General features: G+C 53.0%; 7 protein-coding genes across 7 annotated transcripts; 4 read left to right on the top strand and 3 right to left on the bottom strand.

Moving 5' to 3' along the window:
• Nucleotides 1-283: 283 nt before the first annotated feature.
• On the top strand, nt 284-1868 carry BDZ83DRAFT_767598 (uncharacterized protein). Its single transcript, XM_060515290.1, has 2 exons — nt 284-1167; nt 1241-1868. The coding sequence occupies exons 1-2, from the start codon at nt 410-412 to the stop codon at nt 1761-1763; spliced, it is 1281 nt and encodes a 426-aa protein (XP_060358424.1). The 5' UTR covers nt 284-409; the 3' UTR covers nt 1764-1868.
• Nucleotides 1869-1943: 75 nt separating this feature from the next.
• BDZ83DRAFT_724330 (uncharacterized protein) lies at nt 1944-2592 on the bottom strand (the record flags this gene model as incomplete). Its single annotated transcript, XM_060512647.1, has 3 exons — nt 1944-2189; nt 2284-2427; nt 2524-2592. The coding sequence occupies 3 exons, from the start codon at nt 2590-2592 to the stop codon at nt 1944-1946; spliced, it is 459 nt and encodes a 152-aa protein (XP_060358423.1).
• Nucleotides 2593-3330: 738 nt separating this feature from the next.
• On the bottom strand, nt 3331-4618 carry BDZ83DRAFT_548380 (cytochrome P450; the record flags this gene model as incomplete). Its single annotated transcript, XM_060503464.1, has 2 exons — nt 3331-4344; nt 4418-4618. Coding segments are annotated over 2 exons (1215 nt in total), but the record flags the coding sequence as incomplete, so codon positions are not given.
• A 2323-nt stretch (nt 4619-6941) lies between these two features.
• On the top strand, nt 6942-7585 carry BDZ83DRAFT_592363 (adenylate kinase-domain-containing protein; the record flags this gene model as incomplete). Its single annotated transcript, XM_060506528.1, has 2 exons — nt 6942-7212; nt 7281-7585. The coding sequence occupies 2 exons, from the start codon at nt 6942-6944 to the stop codon at nt 7583-7585; spliced, it is 576 nt and encodes a 191-aa protein (XP_060358421.1).
• Nucleotides 7586-8476: 891 nt separating this feature from the next.
• BDZ83DRAFT_544138 (uncharacterized protein) lies at nt 8477-9079 on the bottom strand (the record flags this gene model as incomplete). The annotated part of the gene is made up of 1 exon (XM_060503432.1): nt 8477-9079. A coding segment is annotated over one exon (603 nt), but the record flags the coding sequence as incomplete, so codon positions are not given.
• A 1774-nt stretch (nt 9080-10853) lies between these two features.
• BDZ83DRAFT_724326 (acetyltransferase) lies at nt 10854-11564 on the top strand (the record flags this gene model as incomplete). Its single annotated transcript, XM_060512646.1, has 2 exons — nt 10854-11235; nt 11305-11564. 2 exons carry the CDS (start codon nt 10854-10856, stop codon nt 11562-11564), a joined length of 642 nt encoding a protein of 213 aa, XP_060358419.1.
• A 390-nt stretch (nt 11565-11954) lies between these two features.
• On the top strand, nt 11955-16108 carry BDZ83DRAFT_641847 (mono-functional DNA-alkylating methyl methanesulfonate N-term-domain-containing protein). Its single transcript, XM_060509577.1, has 3 exons — nt 11955-12382; nt 12506-15575; nt 15627-16108. The coding sequence occupies exons 1-3, from the start codon at nt 12285-12287 to the stop codon at nt 15948-15950; spliced, it is 3492 nt and encodes a 1163-aa protein (XP_060358418.1). The 5' UTR covers nt 11955-12284; the 3' UTR covers nt 15951-16108.
• Nucleotides 16109-16293: the final 185 nt, after the last annotated feature.

Genomic DNA, 16293 nt, shown 5'->3' with positions numbered 1-16293 from the left:
ATGGCCATGCCCAGTTGGTGTTTGCCTCACCGCGTTCCTTCCGTACCTCAGCTTGATGATGTATATAAAATTGGCAAAGTGTACGCGCATTGGCCCTGCCCACCAACTTACAAGACCATCGGCAGCAAGCAAAAGGAAAACTACTGATTAAGCTATAACAATTGAGGAAAAGAATCAGATGAGCCCCACATCCCCAGGAGTTCTTCGCGTTTAAGGTGTGCAACAAGCTCAGAACTTGCATGCGACCCACGGACCTTGGTGCGGCGATCTTGAAACGCGCCCTTGAAACATCAAGAACGGCCATCGAGGGTCGTCCCGAGCTTTCTTCTCTACAGCGACGCAAAAATACATCAGACCAAACTTTCTCTTCTTATCACAATCATCAAAAACAAAACCAACGACTATCAATATGAGTATACGCATGCTTCTCGCAGGCCTGGCCTTTGGCCAAACACTAGGCCTCAAGACTCAAGTACCCTTATTCGAGTCGTGTGCCGCAAGCCCGCTCCTCCCAGACTCTCAACTCGCCTGCGGCAAACCCACAATCTTGCCCTCCGGGGGACCGCCTGTCCTGGACAATGTCGCCAGAAATCGGACAGCGAAGCCGCCCAAGAAGGACATTTGGCGTTCGGACGAAGGCTGGCAAGGCCCTCACTCCTGCGCGGGAGCGTACTGCGCCTACTCGCGGCCATCCTTCGCCAATGGCCGCGGCATCGTCCTCGTAAGCACCGCGTACAACGCCGAAGAGGCGTCTCATCTAGCGGCACTTGCAAAAGAGTCGATCAAGGGTGAAGGCGATAGCGAGCTGTTCCGCGTGGTGGAGATGCCCGGCAAGGGGCTGGGTGTCATCGCGAATCAGCATATCCGGCGTGGGCAGCAGATCATGGCTCATCCGCCGGCTGTTGTTGTGCACCGAAGGTTTGTTGATGATATCGATCTGGAGAATCAGTACCGTCTGCTTGATGTTGCCGCCGGAAAGCTTCCGCGGGATACCCGAAAGACTTTCATGGCGCAGATGGGACAGTCTCGCGAGCATCAATCGACGGGACACAAGGTGCACGATATCATGCACACCAACTCATTTGAGCTGGGTCTTGGCATCAGAGATGGTCATCACTTTGGGAACTACCCAGAAGTCTCGCGTTACAATCATGATTGTAGGCCAAAGTGAGTGACCCAAGTTCCCTTGTGGCTCATGAGCTACACATTATGTTCATTACATGTAGTTAACGAAGCCCAGCGTCGCCTTCTACATTGACGACTCAGATATGCGACACTATACACACGCCATAAAAGACATCCAGCCTGGCGAGGAACTCACAATCTCCTATGTTGACTCGCTCAGTTCCCGCGCCGTCCGCCAAGATCGTGCTCAACGTAATTGGGGCTTCGGCTGCACCTGCCAGCAATGCAGTCTCTCCGAAGCCTTTATCCGCTCTTCTGATCAACGTCTCGGCAAGATGTGGCAAATCGAGCAGCAAATGAGCCACTGGAACGGCGCAAAGGTCGACGAAGAGATGATTGAGGAGCTTATTTCACTTTACCGGCAAGAACAGCTTGACCAGTCTCACGGCTCGGATGCTTTCAGACTTGCTGCGCTGAACTACAACTCCTTGGGAATGGAGAAAGAGGCGCTTGAGTATGCTAAGCTTGCTGAAGAGCAGTTTATGCTTGAAAAGGGTCCACGGGCGAAGCAGGTACAGGATATGAGAGACTTATTGCGGGATCCGAAGGAGCACTACAGTTGGCGACAAAGAGTTTGATTGGTGCTGAAAATGCGTCTTCTTACCCAAGTTTGGATGTAAATTGCTTTGAGAAAATAGCCTTTCATTTACCAAAAGTTCATTTCAGTCATGTTTAGAGCTTCTGGCCAAACTTGAACTCGTCCCTCTCATGACTCTTCAAGTGTTCAATGAAAGTCTTCGATTGAGACAGGCTACATCTCAGAACGGGCGACTCTCGACTTCTTTCTTCAGATCATCATTGAACTGGTTCCATCCAACAAGAACCTTCTGCCTGAAACCCCACATTGGTGCCATAATAAATGCCAAGAGGCCACGAATCTCCTCGACCTGAATGAACCTGGTGCCCCCAGAGTTTTGCTCACTCGGATTGAACCAAAACTCATGTTTGCCAGTGAACAAGAGCGGAACTGACCCCACCCAATGGAGCGTCTCACTTGTGTTTTCCTAGTTATTTGAAGAGAGTCAGTCAACTCAATCACAACTACCTTACTGTAGACAGCAAAACCCATCTAGCGGAGAAGAACTGAAAACTGCTTACCACGATGACTGGGCTGAATGCCATCCCTCCCATGTCAACCTTGATCTTATCGCCATCCTTGAGCTCCCAGGGATCCTTGCCCGGCTCAGTCGGCTCGATAGTCCACTTCTGACTCCACTGCTTGTATTTGCTGAACTCCAGAAACTAATTAGACGCAAAGTCAGCACTGAGCTCTACCAGAAGTTTCTATCACTTGTCCGAAACGCGCCTCGGGTTCGCTCTATTTCACAGTGTCCATACCACTGATCTCACGGCCGACGGCGGGGCCTGGATTTCAATCTCTGCCGAAATGCTTTGCGTTTGACCCATGGCTACGGTTCTTGATCTAAATTTAGCTTCCGTAGGGTTTTCTGACAGATTTGGCTCTTTCGATTGAACGTGAATCTCTCGTGCTGGGAATTGTTGGATGGATAGCTGAATCTACTACTATCGTGTCTTTCAAAAACAACATCGGAAGACGAGCATCTGGGGTGATTGAGGGAAATACTGGGTTTATATACGTTTTTGATACGAATTAATAGATAACCGCCCATTGGTGGTTTTCTGCTGACTGCATAAACATATCTCACCTTCGCTTAAGCCACCGGGTGGCTACCAGACCGCGATCGGCTAGGCTGGCACTGAGCCCCGGGCTGCGCCGCAGCCACGATCTATCAAACTGAATTCCACCGGCTGTCAATTAGTCCGGAAACACACAGCTCCAAACCCCAAACCCGCGCCAGCCAAACGATAACAGATTCAGCCAGCCATCTAGGGTCCTGTTTCCCCGAATCCCAATGTTCCCATTATCGAGTCCGTTTATTTGGATCTCTTTGACCTACTCCTAGACTCCGTCACTCAAATACCCATGGAACACAAGACTTGCTCATTGGAACTGCGGCCGCTCGGAAGCGAGCACCCACATGTCGTTGTGGGTGAAGACACCGGCGTGGTTTGCTTCCTTCCACGGTGTGTCAGGTCTCGCAAGACACCAGTCAAAGTTGCGCATCAGCTGTTCGATGTGTTAGCTCACGGGTCATTCAGAAGATGCGTGAAGGGATGCTGTGCTCAGCTTACCTCAAAAATAGTCTTGCCAATCTCCATCATCGCAATGGGCCGGCCAAGGCACTGATATTTTCCATACCCAAAGATGAGTTCATGCACCCGATGCATATTCACCAACCGCCTCTCGTCCTCCTCCAATAACCACCGCTCAGGCCGGAACTCGTCCGCATCCTCGCCAAAGATCTCTTTGCTGAGGTGCATCGGCCACGCCGCGGCATTGATGTTCGTCCCGCCGGGCAAGAACACCGACTCGCCGTTCACGACGACCGTATCGCCTCCATCCGGAACCCGCTTGGGATCCATATTCGTCACGGGCGGGTGCACGCGCATGCCTTCCTTGATGACGGCCTGCAGATACGGCATCCGCCTGTTCTCCGCGTCCGAGACGATGCCCGACGGCCGGGAGCCAATCTGTCCGTCCCTGACGTACCCGTCAATCTCGGCCTGGAGCTTCGCGTAGACGCGGGCGTGGGTGAGGAGGTAGAGCATGATGATGCGCAGCGACGCGGCGGTGGTGTCGGACCCGGCAATCATCTGCAGCGTCGTCTCGGAGAGGATCTCGTCCTCGCTGAGGCCGTGCCGGATAAATGAGGCAATCATATCGGACCGCTTCTCCGTGTCGCGCGCCAGGCGCTCCTTGATGATGGCGCGGCCGTTGGCGAACATGCGGCCGAAGCCCGAGGCGTCCGTCTCCTTGGGGCCGAGGAGTCGTGCCACGATGGGCTTTTGCAGGATCTTATAGAGGCCCAGGCCGATCTTGTACGTAAAGATTGTCATGCCGACTTCGGCTGACTCGGCGACGCCAAACATGTCCTCATCAGCGCGCAGGTCGCCAAAGGGCTTGCCGTAGCTGATGTTGCTGATGACGTCGAGCGTAAGGTACTGCATCTTCATGGCCAAGTCCATGGGCCGTGCCGCGAACTCTGTGGACATGTACTTTGACCGGATGAGCTGGACCAGCTCCGACACGTGTGTGTCGACCGAGTCCTCTAACGCGAGGTTCTCTTTACCAGAATACTTTGATGGTGGTTTCGTCAGTACTGGCATGGTCCGTATCAGACTAGGTAAGTGAAGATCGTCAAAAACTTACCCCGGCTCCCATTCGTTGCCTCAGCACCCTGTGCTTCTCCTCGTCCATCTCACTAAAGACGTGATCATTCTCCGACATGTGCCGGCACGCGCGGTAGTACCACTCCGTCCGCGTGTACGGCGACCGGATGCCGCTCATGTAGACGAGAAGCTCGGGCGAAGAGGTGATCAGGTCGTTCGGGCCGACGCGAGCGATCGTCCCTAAGAGGATGGGTTCAGCATTGGGCTTTCTTTCAATGTTCAGCTCGGGCCATGCCGCGAACTTGGCAGCATGGTCGATCACGACGCTTGTAAGGTAGAAGACGGTGAAGAGAACTTGGGGAAGAAACCCTAACGGATGGGAAGGAAGAAATGGCTTACCGTATTTCCTGCATACTTCATCGTACTTCAGGTGAGACTTGAAAGTCAGAATGGCCCAGGCATGCCACGCCTCTGTCCAGCCGCACAGGACCGGGCCCTTGAACGCCCGGAGTCGATTATACGTCCTGATCTTCTGGCCGACGTACACAGCTACCAAGATCGCCGCAAAGAGCCAACGAAGGCCGTACAATTGTGAAATGAGACCCATCTTTGTCAGTCGCGAGTCCTTCTTAGTATGAGAAGAGGTGCGATGTATGAAGGAGTAAAAGGGAAGGTGATCAACATGTGGGATTGGGAACTGGCCCTGAGATGTAGTAGTCCCGGGACGGCGGCTCAGGAACTTTAAAGAGCACTTCGAAGGGAGCCTGTCTAGCTTCGGTACCGGGGCCTACGGTCCTCGTGGGATTTTATGAATCTGATGGTATGCCATCATCTCGCTTGGGCGCGAGGGCCTCATAGTGGGCAGTGGCGCTTTGAAGAGCTGGGGTGGGAGCGACGCCGAGGGAGAAAAGGGAAATGTCAGGTTGAGTCGTGCGTGCCGATCCCGTATCCCGTTAATTTTTCCCTGGGCTGGAGCTCAGCTGGCTGTTCCCGGGAAAGGGGCTGAACGGCAGTTGAGCGTTGAGCTTTGACGATGAGATAATTGATAAGGAGTGAAAGGGACCCTCGTTGGACCGGGACCCCGGATGCAGTCAAGGGTCACGACAGCCAAGGGCCCCATCGGGGGTTCAGCAAAAAGTCGGGAAAAAGCCACTCGGCGTCATATTGTTCGTTTCTGGTAAACCGTACAATCTGGTTTGCTTTTTCCTTCCTTTCCTTTTGCCCCCTTTTCAACCGGTGAGGACACGGGGGCAAACGGGGCTGCGTACTCATCTCCAATGATATTGAAGTGATTTGGAGAACTTTGGGGTACTTTGGAGTTGGTGTGTGTAGCCAAGAGCTCGAACTTGTTCCCATCTAGTCCTGTTGCATATGTAAAGCATCGTGGGCCGGCGTCATTGCGAGTCTGGAACTCCGGTCCAAGATGGATCTCCGGCCAAGGAAAGGGGGACTTTGGAGTTCAAAAGTCCAGATGACGTGGACCTCAGGCCAGATTACATGCTTGGTATTGTGGCCACTGAGTAATCCCATCATTCATCTGAGGGGTATTTGTCCAGAGAATAGTTGATTGGACTCGATCGCACTCAGCTGATCGTGCTCGATTTCCAACGTTCGAGTCTCATGCCCGGGGCGCACAAAAGCAATGTTCTGTCGGTGATATCTTTTTTATGAAAAAACAAAAAACGACACTACTGAATGTTGTATCCGTGCGCAGCTCTGCTCCCGGACCTTCGGATTCCTCCCGACCGTTACCTTAAGGCTTAAGTAATCATCCCTCCCTAGGCATCAACGCAAGAGAGCCTAATGCCGTTTTCCCATCACGACTATTCGTTGTTGAAACACATATTCAACTGGCGCTTAAACTGCACTTAACACAAGCCTTAATTATGGGCCGGTTTATGCGTGGTTGGCGATAAGAGGGGACCCGAGTCTTTGACTGCCCGTTTGTCTTGAGGTTCCCGTGGTTCGAGGAGGAACCAAGGGCCCGCGGGATCCCAGAAGGGGAAATAATCGAACCCCCACGTTGCATCAACCGCTGCGAGCAGCGGACATCCCAGTTGTCCGCCTAGGAAACCCCCGTCATCTGGCCAACTCCCGAACCTCACTTGAGGTTGCACCAGCAAACATCTACTCTCTGGTGTGGTCACATTGAACCATACGAATCAGGGAACTTGTGAAAGAGACAACAAGAATGACAAAGAGCTGTTGTCACATCTCTAGATTTTATCCCAACTTGAATCAGATAGTGTTCAATTGTGTTCTGCCCGTACAGAAGTGGCAAGCATGGGTATATGCATCACGCGAAACAAGAGAACCAACAAAACACCAAACCAACAGAACTCGGAACCAACACAACCTTAATTGAACCTCTTTAATCAAGATTTGACTCCAAAACCTTGATGCCTTCAATGCGCAACTTTATAGAATTTCGTAGTCCTTTTTCGATGTGTTGATGCGTTTTCAGCTTTTAAGGCTCAACATGTGGTTCCGAAACTACATGCCCTACAAATACTTACATCATGAAAGAAACACATCGGAAACCTCAACCGGGACAAAATACCCAAATGCCTGTCGTGATCAGCATACTAGGCAGGCCAGGATCAGAGAAAGGCACACAATGCCGCCTCCTCTCTCAGAAGTTCAGACTCTCGCACATCAGCATCGGCGACGTCCTCCGCGAGGAGATGGAACGCGGGGAAGAAAGCCCCCACGCAGACATCATCAGAGCAAACATGCTTGCGGGGAAAATAGGTCCGATTGAAATCACAATGGCTATTCTCAAGAACCGAATCACGAAGTTGATGGAGGGTGGTACACAAGTCTTCATTCTAGATGGTGAGTTGCTCCTGCATCATCCTCACGTGAACCTATATTCCAGAACGTGATCTAAACCGAACCAAAAGGATTCCCAAGATCAATAGAGCAATCAACACACTTCCAAACCCTCATGGGCCCCATAAAATCCCTCCTCGTGCTCCAATGCTCCCCGGAAACCAGCTTCCATCGCCTCCTTCCCCGCGGCCGATTCGACGACCAGACGCAAGCAATCCGAAACCGCCTCCTCACCTTCGAAACCACAACCTCTCTCGTGGTAGACGACTTCCGCAAACACAAGAAGCTGACCGTCGTCGACGCGGAGCCATCCGTCGCGAAAATCCACGAGGGACTAGTCACGATAGTCTCTAGCGTCGCTGAGCTCCTGCATTAGCGCCGCGCTGCTGCTGCTTCTGCTGATGCTGCTGCACAATTGAAATTGTTTGTGTGTTTTATGTATGGCACTGTTGTGATCTGCAATGTCGTGTTTTGCAGTAGGGTAGCATCTGCCCAGTCAATGGCATCAAACTTTAGGTACGCTCAGTCTTAATCTTGCACTTCCTTGCGCTCTTAGCTCACTTTCACGTATAGCTAGTTTGACTAGGGTGGTGTGGGTGGCAGGGCTGGGAGTCGAGACCACGCGAAACTACCTATCAGGCTGTCACTGAGTGATGAATATGCTTTCTCAAGCAAACATTTGTAATGTGCATTAATATGCATTAGATCATTCTATTTTTGATAATATTATAGCATTCTGAAGTAAACCCGCTCAATCCCATTCCTGCGCCTGTGGTGCCTTAAAACTCCAATTCATAATCATCACTGATAGATGTGTTTACTGCTCAGCAGTCTCGCCCTCAACCTCAACCGCGTTGATTCTTGACGCCTTCTTCTTCTTGTCCTTGAGAGCCTTGCGGCCGGAAACAGGTGTGATCTGGGGAGGCGGGACGGGTGCTACCAGGGGGACTGTAGCGACGGGTACCGCAGGAGCAGGAGACGGGGCAACAGCGGGAGGAGCAGCGACTGCGGGCGCCGGCTGAGGAGCCGGAACGGGAGCAGGAGATCCAGCCTGGGGGGCAGCGCCGTTGGGGTCAGCAGCCGGGACAGCGGCGGCAGGAGGTTGAGGAGCTTGATCGGGCCACGCTGGCGCGGCAGCAGGTGGAGCCGGAGCAGCTGCAGGAGGAGCAGGGACAGCGGCCGGAGGTGCAGGGACAGCGGCGGCGGGAGGAGGAGCAGCAGCAGGAGGGACTGCGATGGGGATGGCGTTGGGGTTGGCAGGCGTAGCAGGAGGAGGAGCAACGGCCGGGACTGCAGCGACGGCGGGCTCGGAGTAGATGGCGATTGCCTGGTCCATCACAGACTCGATCTGAGCTCTGCCCTCAGCTGCGATTCTCTGCCCGACTCTGGGAACCTTTTCCTCGAGCGCGGCAGTCAATGCCATGCTGGAAATCTTCTGCCTCTGGAGGGACTCCAATGCAACACCACTGACGCCAAGGTTGTCAAGAACAGGCTTGCGGGAGACTAGGTCGTTCACGGTGACAGTCGTCTGATCGATGAGAGCGTCGGTAGTGCGGCGAAGCCTGGCAGCTCTGAAGGCACCAAGGTCACCAGCAGACTGGATGTCGACTGTGGCCTGATCGGTAGCCACCTGGGCTTGCTGAGAGAAGATGAGGAGGTTATTTGCCGTGACTGGGCCACCATCCAAAGAGAGGACTGCAGCATCGACGTTGGCAAGTGATTCGGAGACGGGAGCCAGAGCTCGCTCAATGGTGTCGAGATCACCTGCAGCTCGCTCCTCGATCTGGATGATTCGAATAGGCTGGAGAGGCGCGGCAGTGATGATGGCCGCCTGAGCGAAGAGAGCAAGGGTCAGGCGCATGGTGACCATTTTGATGTGAAGATAACAGACGAAGGGTCTGAAGGGGTTCGAAGAAAGTATTGAGGCTTTGGGAATAACCAAGCTATTGTTCTTGAGATCCTTGTCTGATGCTCCAAAAAAGATAATCTCTTCCGGTGGGATATCGAATAGGTTTATAAGCTTTGGTCAACCAGTCTGTGGTGATTGAAGCTTAGATCACATCCAGGACCAAGATGGGGAGATGGACCTTCGTTAGATCCCGTCTGCGCCTGGAACGTGGAACCGTGAGACACGTCCGTATCGTGAGGAAGTCGATAATCCTTGAGCTTGCAGTAGCTCACAACTCTAGAACGCTGTCTCCGGGCTGGGAAGCAGCCTTCGCGACTCCAGCATCTGCGTCCCCGACGCAAGGATCCTCTGGATGCAGACCACAAAGGTCTGTGTTGACGTCCGTGACTCTCGGCCGGGAAGTACTGGTCTGCAGCCATTACCCACTTTTGACAGTCTGACAGGTACGAGACAGCTAAACGGTCGTGAACCGGCGGCCGAAAGGAGGATTAAGCTTCTGTAGCTAAGAACCCCTGACCCGTGCGGGCAACTTGGTGCAGGAAGGGAAGGCAAGGTCCCGATGCAACAGGGATGAGGTCCTGGCGCCGCGGCCACAGCTGGGCTGCATGAGCCATGAAACGAACCGCACCATGTTGACAGCGGCGACGATATCGAGGCCTGTGAAGCTCGGGGAGACTCCCAAGGGCCTCAAGAGGAGACAGTCCCGGACGCAGCCGTCAAGTGCCAGAGACATGAGACGAACGACCAGAGACACCAAGTTGTGGTCTAAATGTGGCCAATGCCAGTTGACCGGGGACGCAAGGTGAATGCTCGGGCGTGTTTCAAGGACACACGATTTTGACGAATGCCGTCGATGAATTTGGTGATGCGCGCAGATGTCACTACGCCTCCTCATCCCCGGCCGACAAGTTCTCTCCGCTTTCCAAGCCCATTGGCTGTGCGTCAACAACATCCGAACTTTTTAACGTCGGCGGGACGTCCCCGCAAACTCCTTGAATGAGGCTCTACTATCTTGGCCAGATAGCTCCGTACGTAAATTCGGTGGTCGACGTCTGGGATCACGGCACGAAAACGACACAGCCGCTTGAAGGACATAGCTTTCTGGTCCCTGCCTAAGAATCAAAGCTTCATTCGGTTAGCCTGGACACGTCAACCGTCATCCATAAGCCATGAACCAAGAACCACGAACCCGGCGTTGAATCAGACCATACATTGTCCTTCTGGCGCGGCTGGCTCCATCTAGTAGACTGTCACGGTCACATTAGCGATCACGACTTCTACATTTCCCCAGAGGAATAAGCCTCCAAGGGTGCTAAGGATAAACCTTGAGGCTAATATGTACTTGCATATAAGCGTTGCATATCCCTTCTGCAGCTGTCAGAAATGACAAATTCTGACCGCTTGCCACCTTGCGTATTCTTGTTGAGGTATCCCATTACGCGCAGGATGCATGCAGGAAGCGAGCCCTCGTTGACGAGCTTCCTAGACGGTCACCGAGGGGTTGATCTATAGGGTGACGAAAAACAATACGAATCCTCTGATGAGTCAGACCGGTTGGTTTCCGAACCGACACCTGGATAGGAACCCCACGTTGAAGAACCCCGCAAAATAGGCACCCGGCGTGGTCTGTACAGGTGTACAAGTAAAGGTATAGTCTTCTCCGCGACAAAAAAGTTCGAGTACGTCGCTCAAACTTCAACATAGACTATTCGGAAGCGCATCATATTCAGGAAACATGCCAATCGAAATTCAGCCGGTGTTGGAGAGCGATCTTCGGCGGTGCGCCGAGATTGAGAAACTGGCGTTCTCGGGGAGCCCACTTGAACCAGTCCTATTCCCCGGACCCATGCCGGAGGATATCATGGGGATTCGAGCTGAAGAACTGGCCAAACAGTTTCGAGAGGACACAACCGTGCGCTTCCACAAAGCGGTAGACACGGATCTCTCTGGCGACGAGGCGATTATTGCTTGGAGCAAGTGGAATGCGTACTCGGAGGGGTTGCCGGTGCCAAAACCACGTGTCTGGGGGCCTGGCTGCAACGAGGAGGCTTGTGCAAAGTTGTTCTATGGCTTGGATGAGATGCGCCAGCGTTTGATGAGTGGCAAGAAGGTCGTCTGTAAGTGGTGGATATGGCACCTTTGATGCGTGTGTGGCGGAGGTGAATGACAGCTAACGCAGACGACAGATCTGCATATCTTGGTGACGGACCCAAAGCACCAAAGACGTGGAGCAGGGTGGCAGTTGATGACACCCATAGTGCAGGAAGCTGTTCGATTGGGCGTTCCGGCCTATCTCGAGTCTTCAAGAGCTGGCCATCATCTGTATCAAAAGGTTGGATTTAAGGATATCGACGAGCACCTGATCGACTTTAGCCAGTATGGCTTGGAGGAGCCTCACATCAACTGGGCGATGCTCTGGGAGCTTCCCAATCGGCGATGTCCATGAGCGGCCGGTTAAACGGTGAATATCCGATGTTGGACTTCTTGAAAGGAGGGGATGAACCAACGGCGGCTCGAGAGATGAATCCTTCTTGAGAGTGATCTCATGGAAACATGACAAAGTCCGAAGAGGATGGTTTGATAGGCGAGGTTGGCCGGAGACAAGCACATCCGTAGTATCAGGTATTAATTTGCTGTTCTAAAGAAACAAGCGCACTCTGCAGCCCTGCTATGCCTCCCCGACAGAACGTGCAGGGACCTGTCGTCGGCGGAAACACTGTGAAGTTCACTGTCCGGCTCAATACTTTGGCCGGGTATCCGGACAGTGTGGATTACATAAGAAACACCTCGCCGGACTCTCGTCTTCCATCTCAGGTTGCCCAAAGTTCTTTGTAGTGAGGTGCAGCACTGCAGCACTGCAGCACTGCAACACTGCAGTGACAGACAGTGGGAGGCGGCATGTGGCCCCTGCACCTACGGGCCGCCGAAGCTCACGGCCCCACCTCTCTCTCGCTGTCAGCGCTGGAATTGATGATGAATTCGATCCTGCCGTTCACTGCTGCTTTGGAGGGGCCCGGACCTGCACTGCTAAACTCCGACGTCAGGAAGAGCACCGACTGAATCGAACCTCCCCCCCCGCGACGTCTCTTTTGTCCATGGCTGCCATCGCATGGGATCAGAGCTCCTACCTTAGATAGCTGCAGCTCACACCTCACAGACCGGCACCATGTCGTACATCGCGCCCATCCATAGACCAAGCAGCATACGCCAGGCCATCAGGATACGCCTGTCTGAGGAAGATGAAAGCGAGAGCTTGGTGGTAGCGTGAGTCTGCTCCCCCGCTGTACTGCCCCTCCCTACCTTCACCTTTTACCTGTTTCCGACTTGCCACACTCGAGAAGAGAGGCAAGTTTGGACGTGTATCGCCTCATGCTGACAAGCTCCAAGGCGATCAAACAGACTCGAAGTATGGCGCATCACGCCCACCGATATGTACTTGCTCGGCTCTGCCGCAGTCTACGGCACCATCCTTCTCCTCCAGCGGCTGCGACCTAGAGACAGCAAAACCGATCTTCTCTTTGTCGGTACCGATCGATTCCAATACTTTACGGCTAGATGGGACTCTGCCACCCAGAGGCTACACACGGAGCAGGTTGTCGAGGACACCGCCGAGCCTCATATGCGCGAAGCTCAGAGCCAGGACAAATGCCTAGTTGATCCAACAGGCAGGTTCATGGCTATGCACCTATGGGAGGGTGTCATGAACGTCATGCGCTTGGGAACTAGGAAAGGACAGCTTGCTCGTCTCGATGATGCATGGGAACAAGTCCGCCTCTCCGAGCTCTTCATGAAGGCAAGCATCTTTGTGCCCACTGAGACTGGTCACCCCACCGTCGCCTTCTTATACCAGTCCAAGATCGATAAAGAGGACGCGCGGCTCGCCATATACAGACTCATGACGGACGATAAGAACACTGCTGTCTCGAGGTTCGACCCAGAACGCAATAGAGATCTCGACATTGAGATCAAGGACCCTTATGCCCGCATCCTCATTCCTGTGAACATCATCGAGGACGAAGTTAAGCGATACCACAAGAGAGATACATCAGCGGCCAAGGCACAACTGGGTGGCTTGATTGTCGTTGGCGAAACTCTGCTGGTTTATGTCGATACCTTGACGCAGTCTGTCGTGGAAAGTCCAATGGCTAGTCCCGCCATATTCGTGGCATGGGCTGCCTATGATGATACAAACTTCTTCCTTTCTGATGACTACGGCAACCTCCACCTTCTGACGATTGAGACCGAGGGCGTTGTTGTTCTGGGAATGACTGTTAGAACACTGGGAGTAACGTCTCGTGCATCGTGCTTAGTGTACATGGGAGACGGCATGCTTTTCTTGGGCTCACACTACGGCGACTCGCAACTACTGCAAGTGGATCTCGAGGACTTGTCGACAAAGCTCGTGCAGACCATTCCCAACATTGCGCCTATTCTCGACTTCGCCATCATGGATTTGGGAAACGCTGGAGATAGCCAGATTGGCAATGCCTTCTCGTCAGGCCAAGCCCGCATCGTTGCCGGCTGTGGTGTCCATCAAAACGGTAGTTTACGGAGTATTCGAAGCAGTGTCGGACTGGAAGATATTGGTGTTCTGGAAGACTTGCAGGATGCCCGGGGTCTCTTCAGTCTTCAGTCGCACGGCTCTGAAAAAGTTGACACCCTTTTGGTTTCTTTCATGACGGAAACTAGAGTTTTCAGCTTTGATGCCGAGGGTGGCATTGAGGAAGTGTTTGAGTTTCACGGGCTCACTTTGGACCAGCCTACTCTGATCGCAAAAACATTGCCCAGTGGTCAATTACTCCAGGTTACCGCAGCAACTGTGGCTCTGCTTGATCTGGAGAGCGGTGTTACTCTGGACAGTTGGTCAGTGCCAGATGGCAAGAGCATTGTCAATGCATCCGCCAATAGCAAGTGGGTGTTGCTGTCTATCAACGGCACCTCTCTGGTATCATTGAACTTGGTCGATAACCTGGCAGCTCAAGAGCAAGTCCTGGGCCGCGGCGTTGGGGGCGAGGAGGACCAGATCTCTTGCGTACATGCAGCCAGCGATCTCGACGATATCGGTGTGGTAGGTTTCTGGGCAACGGGTTCCGTGTCCATCATTGACCTCCGTACACTCAACGCACTTCAAGGTGAAACCATCAAGCAAACCGATGACAGTGTCTCGGTTCCTAGAGACATGGTACTTGTGCAATTGCACCCACCACACCTTCTTGGCCCAACGCTATTCGTCGCTATGGAAGATGGCCAGGTTGTGTCGTTCAATGTGTCGAAAAAAGACTTCTCCTTGTCAAGTCGCAAAAGCGTCACCCTGGGTAGCAAACAGGCTGGGCTACACGTTCTTCCAAGACCGGACGATGAAGGCATCAGCAATGTTTTTGCTACGACCGAGCACTCCAGTCTGATCTACAGCTCAGAAGGAAGAATCATCTACTCTGCGGCAACTGCAGAAGACGTTACCTATATTGCGCCCTTCGACTCTGAAGCCTTCCCAGATGCCATCTTCCTCGCCACGGATCGTAACGTACGGATTGCCCACATCGATGCCGAAAGGAGAACGCATGTTAACCCTCTTCCTCTACGCGAGACGGTTCGAAGGGTCGCCTATTCGCCAGCACTCCGTGCTTTTGGCATAGGCACCATTCGCAGAGAACTCATCAACAATGAAGAGGCGGTATCAAGCTCGTTCCAGCTGGTCGACGAGGTGGTTCTTGGCGTAGTTGGCAAGGCATTCCACCTGGATGGCTCCACATCGGCCGAGATGGTCGAAAGTGTCATCAGAGCAGAGTTGCCCGACAGTATGGGACAGCCTGCCGAACGATTCATCATCGGAACAAGTTACCTGGCAGACCCGGAGGTTGATGAAAACAGCGATATCAAGGGTCGGATTCTGGTGTTGGGTGTTGACTCTGACAAGAACCCCTACTTGATTGTCAGCCACACGCTGAAGGGTGCTTGTCGAAGTCTTGGAGTGATGGGCGAAAAGATCGTTGCTGGATTAAGCAAGACGGTAGTGGTCTACGATTACGCCGAAGAGTCGAGCACGTCTGGAGCACTCCGGAAGCTGGCCACTTTCCGCCCTTCAACGTTCCCTGTTGACATTGATGTCAATGGCAGCATGATTGGCGTCGCTGATCTCATGCAGTCTATGACCTTGATCGAGTTCATCCCGGCACAAGATGGAGACAAAGCCAAGCTTGTAGAGCGCGCTCGTCACTTTCAGTACATTTGGGCCACGTCAGTATGTCACTTGGAAGAGCATTCGTGGCTCGAGTCCGATGCGCAAGGCAACCTTATGGTACTCCGGAGGAATCCCAACGCGCCGACAGAGCATGACCAGAAGCAGATGGAAGTCATCAGTGAATTCCACCTCGGAGAGCAGGTGAACAAGATCCGATCACTCGACATTGTTCCGAATGAGAACGACCCGATCGTGCCAAAGGCGTTCCTCGCAACAGTAAGTTAACTTCCAGCCTACTATGCAAAACAGTTGCTAACATTTGCCCAGGTTGAAGGATCGGTGTATGTGTTTGCCGACATTAGGCCAGAGCATCAAAGTCTACTGCTGCAATTCCAAGAGAACTTGGCCGGAGTAGTGAAGACCCTGGGTCAAGCTGACAATGCACCTGGCGCTGGGCTCTCATTCATGTCATGGCGAGGTTTCCGGAACGCAAAGCGCGCGGCAGATGCGCCCTTCCGTTTTGTCGATGGGGAGCTGATTGAGCGTTTCTTAGACTTGGATGAGGCTAAACAGGAGGCCGTCGTTGCAGGACTTGGGCCGACGGTTGAGAATATGCGCAACTTGGTAGAAGAGTTAAAGCGCATGCATTAAAGCAGCATATGGTGATGTAGGATATTTAGAAACGGGGGAGTTGGGCGAATGGACCTGAAATGAATGACGCCCACGGCTAAGAGTAAAAATAGTGCAAAATAAGACATCTTCTACATGATGACAAAGTTTCTATCCGATTGCCTGGCGAATTAATGTCGTGAGAGACGTGCACATGACGACCCACTGTCTGGGGATGATCAAGATAGAAATTTGTCTTCATGTTGATTTTCCTAATGGGGGATTTGCAACTATCCACATCGTCGCAGTCATCACTCGTGCCACTCCGGAAAGGGCCGGGTCCCAGCTGTACCCACCAACCAATCAACATGCACCAATTTCAGAA

The sequence above is a fragment of the Colletotrichum acutatum genome, assembly GCF_030867785.1.
Source record: "Colletotrichum acutatum strain CBS 112980 chromosome Unknown BDZ83scaffold_189, whole genome shotgun sequence".
NCBI lineage: Eukaryota > Fungi > Ascomycota > Sordariomycetes > Glomerellales > Glomerellaceae > Colletotrichum > Colletotrichum acutatum.
This window is presented reverse-complemented; position numbering and strand designations above follow the sequence as displayed.